Consider the following 19,267-nt stretch of genomic DNA (forward strand, 5'->3'; position numbering starts at 1 on the left):
ACTGCCTGCGTCCTTTCCCTCTCTCGCCTCTCATTCTGCCAGGATAGCTCATTCTGAGAATATTTGACAAGATTCAAACAATGACCCACTCTCTCTTTAAATTCCCTCCTCTTAATTGTGACAAAGGATGGACACGTTTTCAGACTATTGTCATTTCCTAGTCTCACTATTCCATCTTCATGGGCTGTTCAGCTCAGATAGGTAAAGTGGCATTTTAATCTAGACAGACTTCATTTATCAAGTGACTGGGGGCTCTTCCAAAGAGTTTGGTTTAATGATGTTTTTAAGTTATCATGTTGCAAGATGAATGGAAAGCGTCAACTTACATACACACACACACACACACACACACACACAGACCTTTTTTGGAGTATTTTTCCCCAAGGTATATAACATCTCTCTTAAAAGCGGGCAGTTGCACCCAGCATATTTTAAATAACTAACTATGGAAATGAATGATAAATAGGGAAGGAACTGAAGAATTTTTAAAAGTCAGAAGGTAGTTATTTTTATTTGTAAACTCTTTTACTGATAAATACTAGTGTGCTTTTATGCTAAACTCAAGTAATGATGGTCTTTTCCCAATTTGAGTAAAATATTAATGAAGTAAATTTCACCAAATTTAAGTTTTCTTCCACAAGTTCTCCTTAAACCTCTGGCAACTGCTTCTGCTATCCTATGCTTGCAATCTATTGCCGTAAAGAATGATCGGGCACAAAGTTGTTTTCGTAAATGGTTTTCCTCCTGGCACTTCAGCATTTCCTGGGTTCCACAAAGGGCCCCTCGCGTCCAAACTAAAGAGCCTCTGCATTGTGATATCTGCAGTGTGATGACATAACACAGGAAAAGCTCTAAGCAAGTGTAACCCATCCAAATACCATGGAAACAGGAGGCAGCTAGGAAGAGAACAAAAAATAAACCTTGTAAGCCAACACGGTGTGCGTTTCTCACCCCCCATGCCCAACACTTAAAGTCAAACACATAGATAGCCTTTTTTTTTTTTTCTGAAGTTGCACAGATTTTACTGGGAATACACTGGAATAATAAAAAAGTAATAATAATTTTAAGGTTTTTTTAAAAAAAATCCATTAATCTGTAAAGTTTGGCCAAAAGTCTCCTCCAGTGCAAAGCCTCTGCTGATCCCACTGCCCTGGCCCAGGCAATGGGTGCTTCCCAGCACCCTCTCCTAGCACTTGTACAACTTCCAGTACAGTGCCCATCCTCTGCGGCAGCGGTCCCCAACCTTTTTGGCACCAGGGATCAGTTTCATAGAAGACGTTTTCCATGGACCAGCTTGGGGGGATGGTTTCATGATGATTCAAGTGCATTACATCTATTGTGCACTTTATTTCTATTATTACATTGTAATATATAATGAAATAATTATACAACCCACCATATTGCAGAATCAGCGGGGGCCCCGAGCTTGTTTTCGTGCAACTAGACAATCCCACCTGGGGGTGATGGGAGACAGTGACTGATCAGACAGGAGGCAGAGCTCAGGCAGTGATGCGAGTGATGGGAAGCGGCTGCAAACACAGATGAAGCTTCGCCTGCTCGCCCACTGCTCACCTCCTGCTGTGCGGCCCAGCTCCTAACAGGCCCCAGATCGGTCCCAGTCCGAGGCCCAGGGGTTGGGGACCACAACTCTAAGGCATTCAAGGATAAGGATGACTTCCCATTCATTTCTTATGCCCAAGTGCCTGTAAGTTAATATATTCTCAATAAATATTGAATGGTTTCCTCATCTGTAAAATAAGCATAGATGAGATCATCTCTAAGGTATCTTCCAGATCTAGCATTTTTTTGTCTGTGATCCAGAGTTTTTAATCAGTTCGTTTCTCCTACTGCAGGACCCAGATGTAATCAATACCGCTTTGCCGATAGAGTATGGTCCACTGATGGAAGAGGAAGAGAAAGTGCCCGTGCGGCCCAAGGACCCCGAGGGGATCCCTCCTCTCCTAGTCTCTCCTCAACAGGCCAAGCGGGGGGAGGAGGAGTGTGGTCCAGCTGCCCCACCTCCTCCGCCTACCACCTCCGCTGGCAAAGCTGTTAAGAAACCCACGGTGGCAGAGGTCTCTGTTCGAGTCCCTAGAGGGCCGGCCGCGGAAGGGGGACACGTCAACATGGCATTCTCTCAGTCCAACCCACCGTCGGAGCTGCACAAGGTCCAGGGATCCAGAAACAAACCCACCAGCTTGTGGAACCCAACTTATGGCTCATGGTTTACAGAGAAACCCACCAAAAAGAATAATCCTCTAGCAAAGAAGGAGCAACACGACGAGAGGGGAAACCTGGGGCGTGAGGGAGGCTGTACTGTCCCACCCAGCGTTGCAACTGGTAGACTCCCTGGGGCCTCTCTGCTCCTAGAGCCGTCTTCGCTGACTGCCAGCATGAAGGAGGTGCCTCTGTTCAGGCTACGTCACTTCCCTTGCGGGAACGTCAACTACGGCTACCAGCAGCAGGGCTTGCCTTTGGAGGCCACCACTGCCCCTGGAACTGGTCATTACGAGGACACGATTCTGAAAAACAAGAATAGCGTGAACCAGCCTGGGCCCTGAGCTGGGGCACTCACTCTCGTCCCCGGGAGCCCTGAGCCCATGGAGGAGGGGCAGGTAACGGCTCCTCCATAAACCAGAGACCAAATGTCACTTTTCAGTTTGTGCCAACTTGTTTTGAAGTGCCACATAAAAAGCTGTAATTTCAAAATGCTTTAGAAAGGTTTGGAGCATGGGTTCATCCTATTCTTTCAAAAGAAGAAAATATCATAACAACGAGTGATAAATACAAGGCCCAGATGTGGTTGCATAAGGTTTTTATGCATGGTTGCTGTATACTTCCTTATGCTTCTTTTAAACTGTGTGTGCTCTGCTTCAATGTAGTCAGAATTAGCTGCTCATGTGTTTCATAGTCGGAGTCATAGCTGTTTCCTGACCTTGTTGATGTGGACACGAACCATTTGATGGGAGAGGGAACAGAAATAAAGGAGTTATCTGTAATGATTCAGCATGGGGAAAGACATTCTTTACTTGAAAAAGAAAAAAAAAATCATAGACAACTAACTGAAATGTCACTTTAGATGATGGTTAGATGCTTTTAATTGTGCTGATTCATCACTGATTGTTAAAAAAAAAAAAAATGTCGTGAATAGTTCCAGTAGTGTAGAAAAAGATGTGTATATACTCATCTAAATGAAATGCATACATTCCAAGTGCTTTGAGTATGATGCAAACACCTATACAGATCCAGAGACTCAATCGTCCTACTAATGTACCTCATGCCTTAAAATCCTCCTGCTAAAAGTGAAAAACTGAGTGTGAGGTTTCCTACTGGATTTAAAATTCAAGATTTAAATTACTTATTTTAAAACTTTCCACTAATTAAACTCTGATCATTTAAAAACAAAAATTTTAAGCAGCAGTGATACATGGAAGCATAGAAACACGTTCATTTGTGGGCGTAAGTGTCAATACATCTTAGGCCAAAACCTTCTATCAGTTTCAGCTGTGAAGTCCACCAAACCGAAGTTTCTCCCTGAAGCGATGGCCTGGCTCGGGGAGGAACAGGTCCTCCCGCCGTCCTAAGGAGAGGTCCTAATGCCCCATCTTTCCTTCCACTGCCAACCTGGGCTTTCACTCCCATAGTCATGTGATCCTACTGGGAACACACACGTGCTGAAATACACATAGCATAATTTGTACAGACATCAAGTGTAGAGTAAAACAAAGAAGTTTTCCTTTGGGTGTCAATGAGGAAAGGAATCAAGGAACACTTGGAGAGTTGACACGTCAGAGTGGGAGTTCTGAACTTGGTTTCGGCAGATGGAATTTATTTCCATGAAAATGAACTGAGAATCTGTTAAATGTTATACACATACTTATGCAATAATGTTTTATCAGTAAGTTTTCACTTCATTCTTTCTTTCTGCTTCTCCTCTATTCTCATGCCCAGTTTCTTTCCTGGTGGTAGCTGTGCCAAAGCATCTCTTTGAGAGGAAAGCATATTTTATTACTTGCTAGTTTCTAAACATTCCCAAACAAAAGGACTCTGTGTATATATACCTATATTTATACATACATATACGTGTCTATCTATTTATGCCTTTCCCACCTGCTCAGTTTCATCTACATCAAAAGCATCACTTTGAATGTGGGAAAGCCATTATGCTCTAAGCCAACATCAGACAACTGTTCACTCCGCCGAAGGCAGCCGCTCTGCCCTCGAGTCGGTGGGGGTGTACAGCTGTAGAAGCAGGGATACCCTGGGGACTGCTTTTCCTTAGCTGCCTAACTGCCAAAAATACTTTCATCAGACATACGTGAAGATGAAACATCAATGGACTCATCTCTAAATAACTGTATCAGTAAAGTTTGGTTCATGCCAGGCACAAAATTAGTCTAATCATATAAACATTCTTTGAACTCACAAACCACCAGGAGGGGCTCAAGAATCTCACTGTCCCTCCTAAAGGACAATGACAGAGGAGCTGTCAATAACTGAGAAAAACGATTTCATGTTATATTTGTCAGACCAGTAACCAATTAGGCAGGGCGAGAGCTACGTGGTTGAACAGCCAATTCTCTATCATTACTAAGGGGCGGGGGCGGGGGGGAGATAGCTTATTCCTTCCACTCTTAAAAACCACAAATCCATTACATTTTCAGGTTGTGCCTTTCTACCACTGAGATTGATCTGTTGATTTTCTCTAATTGTCTTTATTGGTATCAATTTTTGTGTAAATAATAGTCAAGTCTTCAAAGCCTGTATACATGGATAAGCTAATAAACAACTCCACTGAGATGCGGTGCCCTCGAGATGTTTCATTTAACTTGCTGCAACTGTGAGGTAACAGCATGACATTGATCTGGACTGTGGTCGCCTTGAATATCACTCTAGCCATACGGCTACAGCAATTCCTGCAGATGCTGTGGACTCAGATACGTTTATTAACCAAGATAGGAAGTTCCACCTAGAATGGGAACAGGCACAAACTAGAGTCTGCAGCAGCTATGTAATTAAGTCACAAGCTGGTATAATCATTTATACCATGCCTATGTCCATGCCTATGAAGAAGCCCACCAAAAGTTCACAACTGTTCCATTAGGAAACTGGCAAAGAAATAAATGGCCAGTTCGTTAACATGCAGCACCTCAGAATTATAGCAATTCAAAATAGCAGGAAGGAATAAGCTTTTTTCTAAGAGTATGCTCTACTTAGTAGTTAGAAGACTGGATTCTCTTCCACCAGTTAGCATCTCAGTCCTGACTCCTCTTGGGTTACGTGGCCTGTTGGCACCGCCACGTCTCCATACATAAACGAACATTACCTTCCTTTCCTCGCCCCTCGGGGAGATCATAAACGGTGTGAAAGAAAGCACACCACCCCTTTTACCCCTCGCAGTCCCCAGGTGACATGGGATTGGGTGCGGGCCAGAGCGTCTACGCATCCCTGCCCTAACACTCGGTGCTAGTTCTCGTACCTACCCACATCCAGCTCTCCTGGTTCCTCCATTTGTACCATGTTTTATCTGTCACTCATTTTTTTGCTGCCGTTTTGTTTTTATTGATACATAATAATTGTTCAGATCTATAGGGTACAGTGTGATGTTTCAATACATGCATACAGTGTGTAAAAATCAAATCAGGGTATGTAGCATATTCATCACCTCATGTATTTCTTTCTTTGTGGTGGGAACATTCAAAATCCTCTTTTAGCTATTTTGAAATAGGCAGCATTGTTAACTATAGTCACCCTACTGGGCAACAGAACACCAGCACGTATTCCTCCTAACTGGAACTTTAATGACAGTACCAAGAACCCTACCAGAACCAAGCCCTTCAAGGCTATCATTTTAAAAACAAACATCACATAAAAGAAGCTATTTAATCAATTTGAGTAATTCTCTTTTGAAATGTTTTGGCATCTCCTTATAGTACTTGGCAAACCCTGTGGCTGTAAAATATTACGTAACTGCAGATTAACTTTATTCTATGAAATGTGGGGCCTTTATATCCAAGTTCCCAAGGCCCACCACCAAGAAATTCCAGTGATCAGGCTATTTTAATAGATTTTCTCTAGCAATAGCAGGATGAGGATTCCTATGAGCTTGGCAAACCTAAAACAAGATGCATATGAAATTCAAACTACTCTAAATAACTGACTTCCCATGACAAGATTCATAAAATTGTACGAAGCATGTTGTCAGTCTGTCCTTAGCTAATGACGTTTTAAATGGGTCCCTAAAGAACACACAACTGGACTCTGCAAATTTCACTGCAGCAGATGGGTCCCCGTGCTGTTGTGTGAACACACAAAACTAAGCCAGCATTCCATAACCCTCAACACAGTGCCCTAAAATAAAAAGGTAATTACTGAGAACAAACAGTAAGGCTTCTATTAAGAATTTTTATCGGTATCCTGAATAGCTGTATTTAATTTTTAATGCTCTACTCAAGTACAAGGCTATTTTTAGATCTAGCTTAACAACTGTAAAACATCTGCAAAGCTTGGTACAATTTGGAGGAGGGGTTACATGAACTATGACCACAGAACTACAGCCACCACCTTCCTCTCTTTAGCATTCAGTAAATGTAAGACAAGGTGTCATCTTTCACAGGTAGAGACGGCACTACCAGTCTAACCTCAGAAAAACTGCAAATGCCAAAGTTAGTTCTGAGTACCTTTGCACATCCATCTCTTACGTGCCGCTTCTCGACACTCCCTCGGGCTCGCCCCCACTCCGTCAATCTCCTAAGGCCTACGGCCTCCTTGTCGGCAATTACCCACAATTATTCCCCCACAATCACTAAATGCTCATTTCAGCTGGTGTTAGTTGAAGGGCAGTCTTACTAAACTGACTCACACTAAGCCTTAGCAACAGGGTAGTAATTCTCCCTAGAATATCTACATATAAAGAGAGGCTATTTGCCAATATAGATGAATATCAGATTAATGAAATTTTGGATGAGTAGATCATCTTGGCTGGTTTAGCGTTCATCAATTACTGGAGAAAACAGCAAGCAGACCGGGCAGGAGATAAGAGACCTAGGACTAGACTGTAGTTACCCACCTATGTGACTCCCGTTACTGAAACTCTCATTTTCTCTTCTGAAAAAATGAAGGGTTTGGTCTCAAAGGTCTTTCCAACTCTGAAGTCTGTGATTCTGTAAAACTTGACCTGTGTGGGGTAAATCCCAACACCCAGCCCGTGGTCAGCAGGACACGACTGGGGGGGGCGTGAGACTGGTATGTGCGTGAGACTGGTGTGTGTGTGTGTGTGTGTGTGTACACACGTGTCCTTGACTCTGACCTGCATCCCAGTGAGATGAACTAGATGTAATCTTTATACAGAAGTAGACCAGAAAGTTTAGTATCTGTCCTCTGTTTATTCAAAAATCTCCTTAACAAACAAACCATAAAATCCTTACCATAGCAAAATGAGGTTAATCAGGGGTGGCCTCCTGAAAGCAGCAAAGCCGGCAGGGTTGTGAGAGTCATGTCCATTCAGCGACCTTTGTGCCTTCAATGTCACACCACTTATGTCTCTTTTGTTACATTTGCTACCATTGCAGCCTTGTTAGCAAAGTGAAATCACAAAAGTTATCTTACCACACCTAATATTTGGTGACACATCTGACGCACTTGCTGTCAGCTGTCAACTTGTACCTCTCGGTGCCCATTCCCAAAGCGAGATGGCGAAGCCCAGAGTGAGCCAGGTGTTGGGAGCAGGAGGTGTCCGCGGGTCCCGGCGCGCCTCCACAATGCATCTGGGTGCCACTCTGACGGGGAATTCATTAAGAACGGGAGTCCTCTCTCCTAATTACTGTAGGATTAGACAGAACCCACCTTCTCAGGTTTATAGAGACACCCACTGCCATCGGATGGCAATTTTTGGAACCTGTTGTGAATAATAAAGCTTTATAGTGGAGCTGGAAACAGGGAATCCAAAAAGACGGCCAACTCAAACACCCCACAAAGATAAGACTGTGAAGACTGTAGGCTAATTTCCTACATTTTACTGCATCTAATGACTGAGAAAAAACCCAATTTAAATCTTTTTGCATCATTCTCAAAGTAATATTTACACGGTATTTCATAGTTCTCAGGAGAAATAAAGTAATTTTGAAGGCAGAAATTCTTTTTCCTCATGTATGTACCAGTGAGCAGCTGGTAATGTTTTATAAAGGATAAGAAACGAAAGCAGAACATTACACTGGATTTTCCTTTGCCACCCACCAGGGAGCGTGAACTGAGACCTCGGGAACCTCATGCTATTTCTTAATTCCCTAAGCTCTATTCCCTTCAAGAAAGAGAAAAGACTGTTTGAAAAAAATCACACTATTTTAAACTGTTATCTATAATCTATTGGAATTCTTGCTAGAAGTCATTTTTATCAGCAGGTTCAGTAAAGGTGACTATAATTTTTGGCCTGACTCTTCTGCTCTGTAATGCTCTGTATTGTCTGTAATGCTCTGTATTGTCTGTAATGCAAAATCCACTTCCCCCACCACCCATGTGAGACTTTTTATGACTACTGAAATGCATTTAAAAATCCATTTTAGGATATTTTTTCCAAAGATATTGGATAGAAACACCTGTCCTTCATAACAAGGGCTGTCAGTGGCAGCCAATGTCATTAACACCGTTGACTGAGTTTTAAGCTGAATCCCAGAAGACGACGTAGAGAAAGAATTGTTTTAGAAAAGGCTTGAAGCTGTGCATACAATTTTAACATGATTCATTTCCATGTCAGCCTGATTTGATTTGTTACGTGAAAAATAATAATTAGTTCAGTCTTCAGTAATTTAAGTCTACTTCGAGGAAAGCCATGAACGGCCCTACGAGGCTGGAAGTGAAAGAACGTCACCTCTGTAAGACTGAAGGTCCAAACAGACCCGACATCTGCACACTCCTATGCTTTAGAAATGCCTAAAATTCCAATTCCGTATGGGGCAGGTAGATTTCTGAAACTCCCTATTTGATTTTATTTAGCCAATTCAAACAACTCTGACTATCCAATCCTGACATCAAAACTCCTGGCAGAGAAATCTGCTGGGGGGTGGGGGTGTAAATATCCACAGCAGTATAAACTCACATATCTGGGTTCATTTAGGGTTTTAGAGCTGAGCTTACACCAGATTTATGAGCATTTTTAAAATGACACCGGTGATCACTGGGAACTGGTTATATTCTAAGCTAATAGCCTTAATTTAAACACCTCCCCCCTCCTCAGTCCACCAGGACCACCACACTTCCCTATTTGAAAGGTGTAGTAAATGATGAAATTTGCTGCTGATTTATCATTACAAAAAGTCTATTCCTTGGAAGACATTCTAAAAAGAGAATAGAAGGTTCCCTCTCCCCTTGAGCTGTTCTTAAGGGAGAGCTGCAAGCCAGAAAGTTTCATTTCTACCAAATGTAGTAAAACTGTGTTAACATCAGTAACACATGCTTGTCTACTCTAATCCTACACACATACTTCTTTTTCCCTCCTGTAAAAAGAAGCATTAGCAAAAATTTTGGTAGGAAAAATCTTTTTGCCTATGCAAAGGCATCATATCCTGCTTATAATGAAATCTTAATGTGTCCTACAAGTTTAACTTGCTCAGCCTCTACACAAGCATCGTTAGGAATGTTTGCTGTATATCCAAACAGCGTATGTGATACTGTTTATAAGGGCCCATGTACCAAGGGATATTACTAAACAATTATTAAATATATGCGACAGTTTTGTATTAGCTATTGTATCTGCATTATAAATATGCATAGTGAAGCAAAGGGCATGAAAAAAAAAATGCTACTGGCTTGCAATGTGGCAATACATATCATATGTCTCTGAGGCAATCATTTAAATAACAAATATCCAGTGAGTAAAGTTACTAGATCTATTTCTCAATTAAGAACGATTCTTAGCACATTAGGTTTCTAGCCATTGGTCAATGTGGTTTAAATAATACTGTCACATATTCTAAATATGTAGCCTCAATAAAACTCTGATATAAAAATATTGAGCACTGGAGATGGATGTTGTACACACTTGGGTAGGATCCAGTACTTTATATTAGACCACACCTATTACCAAGTTCTCTACATTGTCATATTAAAAGAGGAATTCAAAGTTAGCCCTGGGCAACAGAGAGAGGAGCTGCCTCGGGTGTCCCTACTGTGTCTTGTCCGAGTCCCCTACCCCTGCACCCCTTGACATCTTAACTCTTCCCTGTCACCCTTCAGCTGGGCTCTCACGTTCCAATCCTTCTTGTCCTCCTTCCTTCCACATCGGGTTCACCTGTCCTGCGGCCTAGTCTCTCAAGGCCACCCATCGGAAGCTAGCTAGGTAGTATCTATATTTTCAGCAATCCATGGCCTTCACGGCCTCTGTTCACTCAACCAACGTTTACTGAGCATCTCCTAGGTGCCAAGTATTATTCTAGGAGTTGGGGATAAGTAGTCGAAAACCCACCTCTCAATTTAGTGACAGAAGAGAGAAATAGTAAGCAAAACTTTAGCATGACCAAAGGCAGTAAATGCTAAGGAGAAAAATAACATGAGAGGGGAACAGAAGCTCTTGGGAAGAGGGTACCAGGGACTCATATCAAAATTACAATGTCACAATTCATATTCAGCAAAAAAAAATGCATCTGAGCATTTTTAAGAATTGGAAAATATTCCCCCCACATTACCCAAAACATAAAAACAAACCTTTTTAGGAGAAGGTAGGTAATTATTTATATTTTTAAAATCTAAATTCAAAGTGTTCCATCCTACCCTAAAAAAAAAATGAAAAAACTTCATAAGAGAAAGTGACTTGGAAAACTGTAGAAACACTCTTAAATGATTCTCTGTTCATCAAAACAATACTAATAGAAGGATGGTTAAAAACATAACTTTACTTGCTGAGTAAAAAGTATGAAACTTGTTAAGACTCTATATGGATAGGTAATCCGAGCCATTACTAGGAGGGGAGAAAGAGTTCAAGGCGTACGTGCCCTGCGTTACTGGGAAAAGGAGAGTTGCAGGCAGGGGTAAAAGACAAGATACCATTCCAAAACCACACAGCTTCCCTTTTTATTAATGCTCAAGAAGTGAACTTTAAATGACATTTAATAAGCAAAACACAAACAAAAACACCTAATTTGTATGTGTATGTAAATATACACGATATATGGATTTAATAATCCTAATCTAAATACGAGGAGAGCAATTGGTTCTTTGACTTCAAAAATAAATTCAGTATTGGCGTTACTGTTTTGAACTTAAAAGTGTTCTGTATTTAACAGGAAAAAATTATGGATACCCAAGTTTGGTGCAATAATGGATTTCATTAAGGTCAAAGTATAAATAGAGTTTTAAAGAAATAATCTGTATCATAAAATAAGTTTACTTTTGAATTGCAGTACAGTCATTTTCTTCGATCAATAAAAATAATATATAGCAGCCTTATTTTGCAAATGTATTTCAGGAAAATAGCTCTACCAATATTTGAAATACCACACTATTTTAAAAAGGCAGCAAAGTGACAGAATTTAGATTTAAAATAGTATATTGCAAAATAGTTCAACATATTATTTCTAAGCACAAAGCGAGCTCCATTCTGAAGGATACTTTTAATCTTATAAAGCAAACTGCTCCAATATTTCTGTTGTAGTTTAAAGTCTAAGTATTTACAATAAAAGATAAATCTTTACACATACAGGACAAAACTTCAATACATATCCACAATACAAATGTTTTACATTATTATATCACTCTAATATGAAGCTTAGTTTAACATGTGCTCAAGAAGGAAAATAAAAACATGATATAGTCCCGTAGCTTTACAACAGGTTGAACTCTACAACAATTGGAAATAGAACAACAACCAGAGCAAACACACAACCAGCTTCATGAGTAATAAAACCAAAAAAAATCCAGAAATCATAAACATTTAAATGAATAACAAATATATCCTCCCTAACCCATCTCAATTTGCTCTCTTCTGTTAAATATATTTTTTAAAATGCTTTTTGTATCACAGGAGGAAAGGATGACATATTCTCCACAAATATAAAAAGTGCATCATGTTTTAAAAGTGCTTCGTGTGTGTTACAAATATTCCCAATAAGGAAGTTAAATAACTTTGTGCAAAAAATTCTAATTATGACTTGAATTCATAAACCTTAATCGTGGAGCAGCAGAAGAAAAATCTGAGATTACACACTTTGTACAGAGGAAAGAGCACTGAGCCACAAGTCAGGAGACCCACATTCCATTCTTAGCTCTCTTTACCAACTAGTCAGTGAGCCTGGATAGGACAGGCTTCCATTTCAGTACTGGCAATGGGTGACAGGCAGGGCTAGAGGGCCCCTGAGACCCCTTCTGGCTCCAAAGTTCTAACATGTTTTTAGATGAGGCATTTCTGAAAGGGCAAAAATTTTACCAGAAAATATAAAAAATACACTAGTCATTTAGCTACTATTCTTGTTGTACTTATTAGTAATTAAGCACAGAAAGAAAAACTCCAAAAATGCCTGACCCAAAAGGTAATGTGAACATTATATGTTAACCAAAGCTAGTGAAAACCTTCACAATTATGGCATAAGAGAAATCCAATATTATGAGCAAAAATGAAACAAAATAAGCCAAGTAATGCAGCAGGTGGTCACCTAATGGCACATTTTTCCCTGAGTCCCAGAATTTTCTTGGGACCTAAAGCTTCAAAAAGTACTTATTTTAAAATCATTTTAAAAGAAGTATGATTTCGCAGAGTTCATACTTGTGGCTTTTTAAAGGACTCCCTCTGAATTGTTGTAATGGTTTTTATGAAGATAACTATATTTTCAAAATGTAAATAATGGCTAAATAAAGTAAACCATTTGCCATGGACTCTTGATTTACACTGTGTGTGTGTGTGTGTGTGTGTGTGTATCTGAGCTCATTCAATATTTTAGGAGTTTAACTTAACAATTCTCATCCACAAGCTTTGACCCATTAATTCCCCGATAGGTCACTCTGCTTGGTCTAACTAACACCCCATGGTTTGGCTTACAGGTGAAATAGCGTTTCTCACCCACTGCTCCATCATTTTTCCCCTTGGCACTTCGGAGCTCAAGTCCAAGCCAGATACCTGAGGCAAAGTCAGTGGGGCCCACGTACCTAACAGTACCCATCTCGTTAGAGCTCGTGAGCAGGACCTGGGACCCCTCGTGAAGCTTCACGCTCCCTTCAGTGCCACCCGCGGTGGGAGTACTGCTCCAACTGCGACGTAAAGCAGTTTTTGATCTGTTCAGAAGGGAAAAATAAAAATTCTTCAGGGTGAAAGCCACATAATGCAATTTATCATATTCATTTCCACTGCTAGATTCAGAATTCATTATTTTAATTCACATAAGACAATACTTTATGGTTACACCTTGATTTTTTTTAATTCTAAATAGCAGTATCAGAAAATACAGTTCACCCTTATTACAGGTTTGAACTGTACAGGTCCATGTATATGTGGATTTTCTTCTGTATCTGCCACCCCTGCAAAAGGAAGACCAATTCCTCCTCTTCCTCTTCCGCCTACTCAAAATGAAGATGAGGATGAAGACTTTATGATGATCCAGTCCCATTTAATGAATAGAAATATATCTTCCCTTCCTTATGATTTTCTTAATATTTTCTTTTCTCTAGATTACTTTATTGTGAGAATACAGTATATAATACATATAGCTTACAAAATACATGTTAATCAGCTGTCTATATTATCAGTAAGGCTTACAGTCAACAGTAGGCTATTAATAGTTAAGTTGGGGGGAGTCAAAAGTTATGAGTGGATTTTTAACTGTACGGGGGGGAGGGGATTGGCACCCCAATCCCTGCATTGTTCAAGAGCCAATTGTACTTTTAACATTTAAAAAGTTTTTCTCTTTTGGTTATTTCAATATTACACCTAATCTGGATTTAAGATTTCACTTGCAATTTATAAAAAATATATATATGACAATATATACACACACACATACACATATATATGCTTTCAGTAAAACAGTAATCAGAAAACATACATTAATACCTATTTAACTGCTATCTGTATTATCAAATAAAGTAAAAAGAAAAAAATCTAGTATTTTGGCTGTAGTAAATTAAAATTACTTTTTGTTTAAAGTATTTCTTCATATGAAAGCAAATTTTAAAAACTGCCAATCCACAACTCTAGAAAATAAATTTATATATAGTGTGTGTGTGTATATGTGTGTATGTGTGTGTGCGTGTGTGTGTGTGTGTGTGTATATCTTCTATGTACGAACTCTAGTTACACTTAAAGGGTTTAGCACCCTCCCTGCCACTAACACGTAAGAGGGTCTGAGTGCCCTGAGCAGAATTCCTTCCTTGTCCCTACAACATAAGATTACTTAAAATGTACAAGAGATGCCTCCTAGCTCCCACCACCAACCTGACCTGATAACAAAACTGCTTGGGACTCACCAATGAACTCATCCAAAGCCTCAGGCCCACCTGCCCCAGAGCTTCCTCCATTGTCAACTGGAAGGAGCTGACGCTGATGCTCACCCACAACAGAAACAATACCAGTGTCTTGCTGTCCTCTGACCTTCCACAATGGCTGTCCAGAAACCACCAGTGCTACCAGAGCCTTCCAGCCTCCATCCCATGCCACCTCTCCTCCACAGGAACCCTTCAACCTGTTACCAAAACTGCACAGGATCTTACTGTGAACAGAATCCTAGTCCTACTTATTTTGCATTTTATTTCACACACACTATCATACATATGCCTCATTTGCTCCTATTAACCACCCTGTAAGAAAGGGAGAAGACTCTAATTTTATGGATGGGAAAACTGAGGCCAAGAGATTTATCCTAAGCCACATTTGCCAATAAGTGATACAATTCTAATTAGAAAATATTTTTAAATGATTATTTACATGTCAGATGCACAAATACAACAAATTTCACAAATATGGAATACCTATAAGAAAAAGTATAAATCTTTACTGAAGAAGATACAAAAAAAAGAAAGAGCTCCATTCCTAGACAGAAATGTATGTATGCGAATTTTCCTCGAATTCGCCCCAAAGGATATTGTTTGCAACCTGACAAAATTACTGTAATGTTCACACAAATAATGACAATAGCTATCACTTCCTGAGCACTTACTATGTGCCTAACACTTCACATACATTTTCTCATTCAACCTCACCCAAACCAGTGAAGGAGGGATTATTACCTCCTTGTAACAGAGGACGAATCTGAGGCTCAGAGAAATTAAGCTGCGTGCCTAAGGTCAGAGAGATGGTAGGAGCAGAGATGAGGCTCAGATCCAAGGCTGTCCTGGCACAAAGGCTGGGCTCCCAGTCACAACCATGCAACCGTAACGGGCATCAGTAATAAAGGAAAGTTTGAAAAATAATAAGGCAAGATTTACACTGCCATTATATTAAATTATAAAGTTAAAATAGTTAAAACAATGTGGCTCTGGCACAAGAATGTACTTTTAAATGACAAAGAAAAGATAGTTTAGGAAAAATGAAAAATACAAATAATTATATGTGATAAAAAGTAAAACTTCAAAGCAGTGAGAAAGGAGTGAACATTGAATTAAGGATGCTGTAAAAATTAGTTGTTTGATAGAAAAGAATTTATCAAAAAAAATCCAGATAGATTAAAGAGCTAATGCATAAATTGGAAAGAAAGACAAGAAGAAAATAAAGCTGGATATTTATCTGATCTCTCACACACACACACACACATAGAGAGGGAGAGATGGGGAGGACATGCGGGGCAGGGAGTGAGGGAGGGGGAGAAACAGACATGTGTTTAAAAATTAGGCATCCATTATTAATTGACTTATAATTCTTTTCATCTATTATTGTGCCATACAGATGTTTCCATATCATAGTACAGTCTTTAAAAACATTACAAAAGTCACACTGAGGAAAGCTACTAAAGAACAGGGGAATATGCACATGATATATTAAGCAGAAAATCTGCCAAAAAGGTATAATAGAATATAATTCATCTAACTTTGCTTAAAAATTAAGATACATGCATCATATGCCAAAAGTATATACCAAACTGCTAACAGTGATAATCGCATCTAGGTGACAAAATTACAGGTGATCTTTATCTGCATTTAATTTTTAATTTTTCTAATATTGTACAATCGACTTTCATAATTTAAAAAAAATTATTTTAAGAAAGAAGGCAGCACTAATAAATGAATTCAATATCTAAACCAAAAATTAATGGTTTGGGTAAACACTTAACATTCTAATAAGAAATATTAATTTGATTCAAGTTACATCAAAGTTCAAAAGCACAGACATTTGAGAAATTTCTGAAAACTACATTTACTTGTTCAAAAACATTTATTGGCCACCTACGCAGTGGCAGGCAAGGGGCCAGGCTCCAGGAAACTGTGCGTAATATCAGTAAAATGTTATAAACACTGCGATGAAGACAGTGCAAGGTGCAGAATGCGCATGGGAGAGGAAGAAATAGCTCCTCTCTTAAGGTCTCAGGGAGACACCCCAGCGGGGACATGACACTGGAGCTAACGTGAAAGACAAGCAGACAGAAAGGGAAAGCAGAGGTCATCTGGGAGCAAAATATACCTACTGCTTCTTACTTTTTTGAAAAGCACAGAGAGCTGAGAGAACCGCAGTCACTTGTGAGAATAACCACCTCGGGAGCCAGTCACGCAGGCCTTTCTGTGCTGTGACTTGGATCTGGACCTCAACCCGTGCTGGGGAATTCGGAAACTTTCAGGGACAGGCAGGAAATGCACACATCTGCTGTGACATTAGGGAAGCTGTGGCAAACTGGATTGTATGAGCCCTACTGAAGACGTTCACATCAGGCTGACCAAGTCGTGCCAGTGGGCTGGATCCACAGACAGGACTCCATGAAGACTCTGAAAGCTTTACTAATACTTACACAGTAAATTTACTCTTTGTATTAGCAGAGACATTCGTGACCGCGTAGAGAGGAGCTGAGATAAGTTGGCCACGATGGGATAAGATATACAATAGATCCCAGGTGGATGTGCACAGTGTGAGAGAGCATGGCTGCCTGTGCCTGACGGGTCTCTGGGACGACAGTGTCAAAATCTCAAGCCCGTTTTATTTCTCCCATTCTTGGCGCTGGACACACATAGAATTCGGAAGACAGAGAGCTGCTTCCAACCCCCTTTCTTCTTTTTCCCCTGAATGAAATGCACTAACTGCTACCAAGTCAATGCTGACCTAGAAGACTCCCGTCCTGTCACAGAAATGGCTGTTCCTACCCCATTCCCGGTTCTCTTTCACTCACATGGGCAAACATGTCCTTTGCCCCCAAGTCCTTCAAGTTTCTTACCCAGAAATTTTCATCATCGCTGACTATGTTTTCCATGTTTCTTCTGGAAGTGTCATTTATTTCCATATAAATAAGCCAGAAAATGGTGGGTACAGTGCTTGGTAAATCTCAATAAACTCACTTTCTCAATACGTTTCTTCAGAATACACCATGCTTCTAGATTAGCAACAGCACAGCACAGTGTCAACTCTGTCCCGACGGCAGAGGGTCACCCAGTCACTGAGCTGTCTCTACCCCAAAGTGCAGCGACAGATGTCGTAGGACCTGCCAGCACCTCAAAGTCTTTCTTTTGTTCCTGAGAACAGCGATCACCAAACATTTTGGTCACATATAAAGAAATAATTTCAAAAATCAAGTATATATCCTTAATAAAAGTACACTTATTGCTTTTTTACCTTTTTGCGACAGAGTCTCACTGTTGCCTGGGCTAGAGTGAGTGCCGTGACGTCAGCCTACCTCACAGCAACCTCAGACTCCTGGGCTCAAGCAATCCTCCTGCCTTAGCCTCCCGAGTAGCTGAGACTACAGGTGCACGCCACCACACCCAGCTAATTTTTCGTTTCTATTTTTAGTTGCCCAGCTAAGTTTTTCTATTTTTAATAGAGACGGGGTCTCACTCTTGCTCAGGCTGGTCTGGAACTCCTGACCTCAAGGGATCTCCCACCTGGGCCTCCCAGAGTGCTAGGATTACAGGTGTGAGCCACCGCTCCCGGCCTATTTATTGCTTTTTTTAAAAAAGGTACCAGTGTCAATCTTATATTAGTAAAGTACAAATATTAGTAAAGCTTAACTGTTTTATTTTCATAGAAAACAGATGAAGTGCTGATATGTCCTCCTCACGTCAACAGACCATCTTGTGCATAATTGTACCTGCTATGTAATTCCCAGGGTTCAGATTGTCTTTCGCCTTCCCTTGGTTCTCTGTATCATATTCTTCCACTCACCAACATCTTGACACTGATTTTGATACCTCTCCCCCTTCAGAATCCTTTGTATTCTGGCTGTTTCTTCTTAGTATTCATTCTGCCTTCTTCCATTCTGCCTAAGAACTCCTGAATATCTTCAATAAACTGGAGCATAAAGTGACTGCCCTTAAACTCTTCCAGCTACTCAAGGGAGGAGATCAATTTCAAATTTCTCAAAATTGGTGATGGTTTTGAGAAAGGAAAGAAAAAAAAAAACTCACCCAATCCTCTAAATGGTACCCAAGAGTCCCTTAAGATAAGCCAGGGTTTTCAAGTGAAATTTCAGATCCTTATGAAGCCTGTTCCAACCTCTTCGTGCCAGATTGCCACACTCATCACTGCCGGTGCCCAGCCGGACATCAAACTCTAGCCCTCGGGCTCTAGTTTCTAGTGGCTTCTAGGGACCTACTACTGAAGAAAGAATGTGCACTTCCCTACTCAGCTAAGTCTTTTCCCCAGGGTACTATGCATAGATTGATTGGCAGTATTTAAAAAAAGAACCTCTGAATACAATCAGTCTAGAAGAGCCCCATATTCCTCTAAAAGTAAAGAAGTTTCAAAAAGTTTCAGGAAACTATTCGGGGTAGTGAAGTGGGTCTAGGGGAGATAAACATAAATGAAAAAGGGCAAAGAGTATTTCCTCTACAAAAGTAAAAAAAGGCTTTTTGAGCAATATATAGTAGTCTACAAGGGGAAGTGGGAGCATTTTTTTAAATAATTGTAAGATTCCTTTATGCAAATAGGCTTTACATTTCTTTCATATATTGTTGATACTATTAAATCAAATCTCTGATTAAGAAAAGAGAGTTTAAAATCAATCCACCCTACTCAATGAAAACACAAAATACAAACTCCAACTTTTATTAACAGTACTATCCTCTTTGAAGAGAAAAATATATGCAGTATACTATTTTTAGTCACTGGTGACATTTTTAATTGAGCTTGCAAAGGAGGGAGGAAGAACTCTTC

At 40.1% G+C, this 19,267-nt stretch overlaps 2 protein-coding genes across 2 annotated transcripts in view; one reads left to right on the forward strand and one right to left on the reverse strand.

Annotated features, from left to right (window-relative positions):
* The window catches only part of ALK (ALK receptor tyrosine kinase), a 637,313-nt gene extending 634,311 nt beyond the window's left edge, over window positions 1–3,002 (forward strand). Inside the window, exon 29 of the mRNA XM_069494063.1 lies at window positions 1,854–3,002. Coding sequence (XP_069350164.1) covers window positions 1,854–2,561 — 708 coding nt within the window. The 3' untranslated portion in view covers window positions 2,562–3,002. The remainder of the gene's footprint in view (window positions 1–1,853) is intronic.
* Window positions 3,003–12,918: 9,916 nt separating this feature from the next.
* CLIP4 (CAP-Gly domain containing linker protein family member 4) overlaps window positions 12,919–19,267 on the reverse strand; it is a 50,267-nt gene continuing 43,918 nt past the window's right edge. The window contains exon 15 of the mRNA XM_069494427.1: window positions 12,919–13,257. Coding sequence (XP_069350528.1) covers window positions 12,936–13,257 — 322 coding nt within the window. The 3' untranslated portion in view covers window positions 12,919–12,935. The remainder of the gene's footprint in view (window positions 13,258–19,267) is intronic.

Source organism: Eulemur rufifrons, chromosome 19 (genome assembly GCF_041146395.1).
Source record: "Eulemur rufifrons isolate Redbay chromosome 19, OSU_ERuf_1, whole genome shotgun sequence".
NCBI lineage: Eukaryota > Metazoa > Chordata > Mammalia > Primates > Lemuridae > Eulemur > Eulemur rufifrons.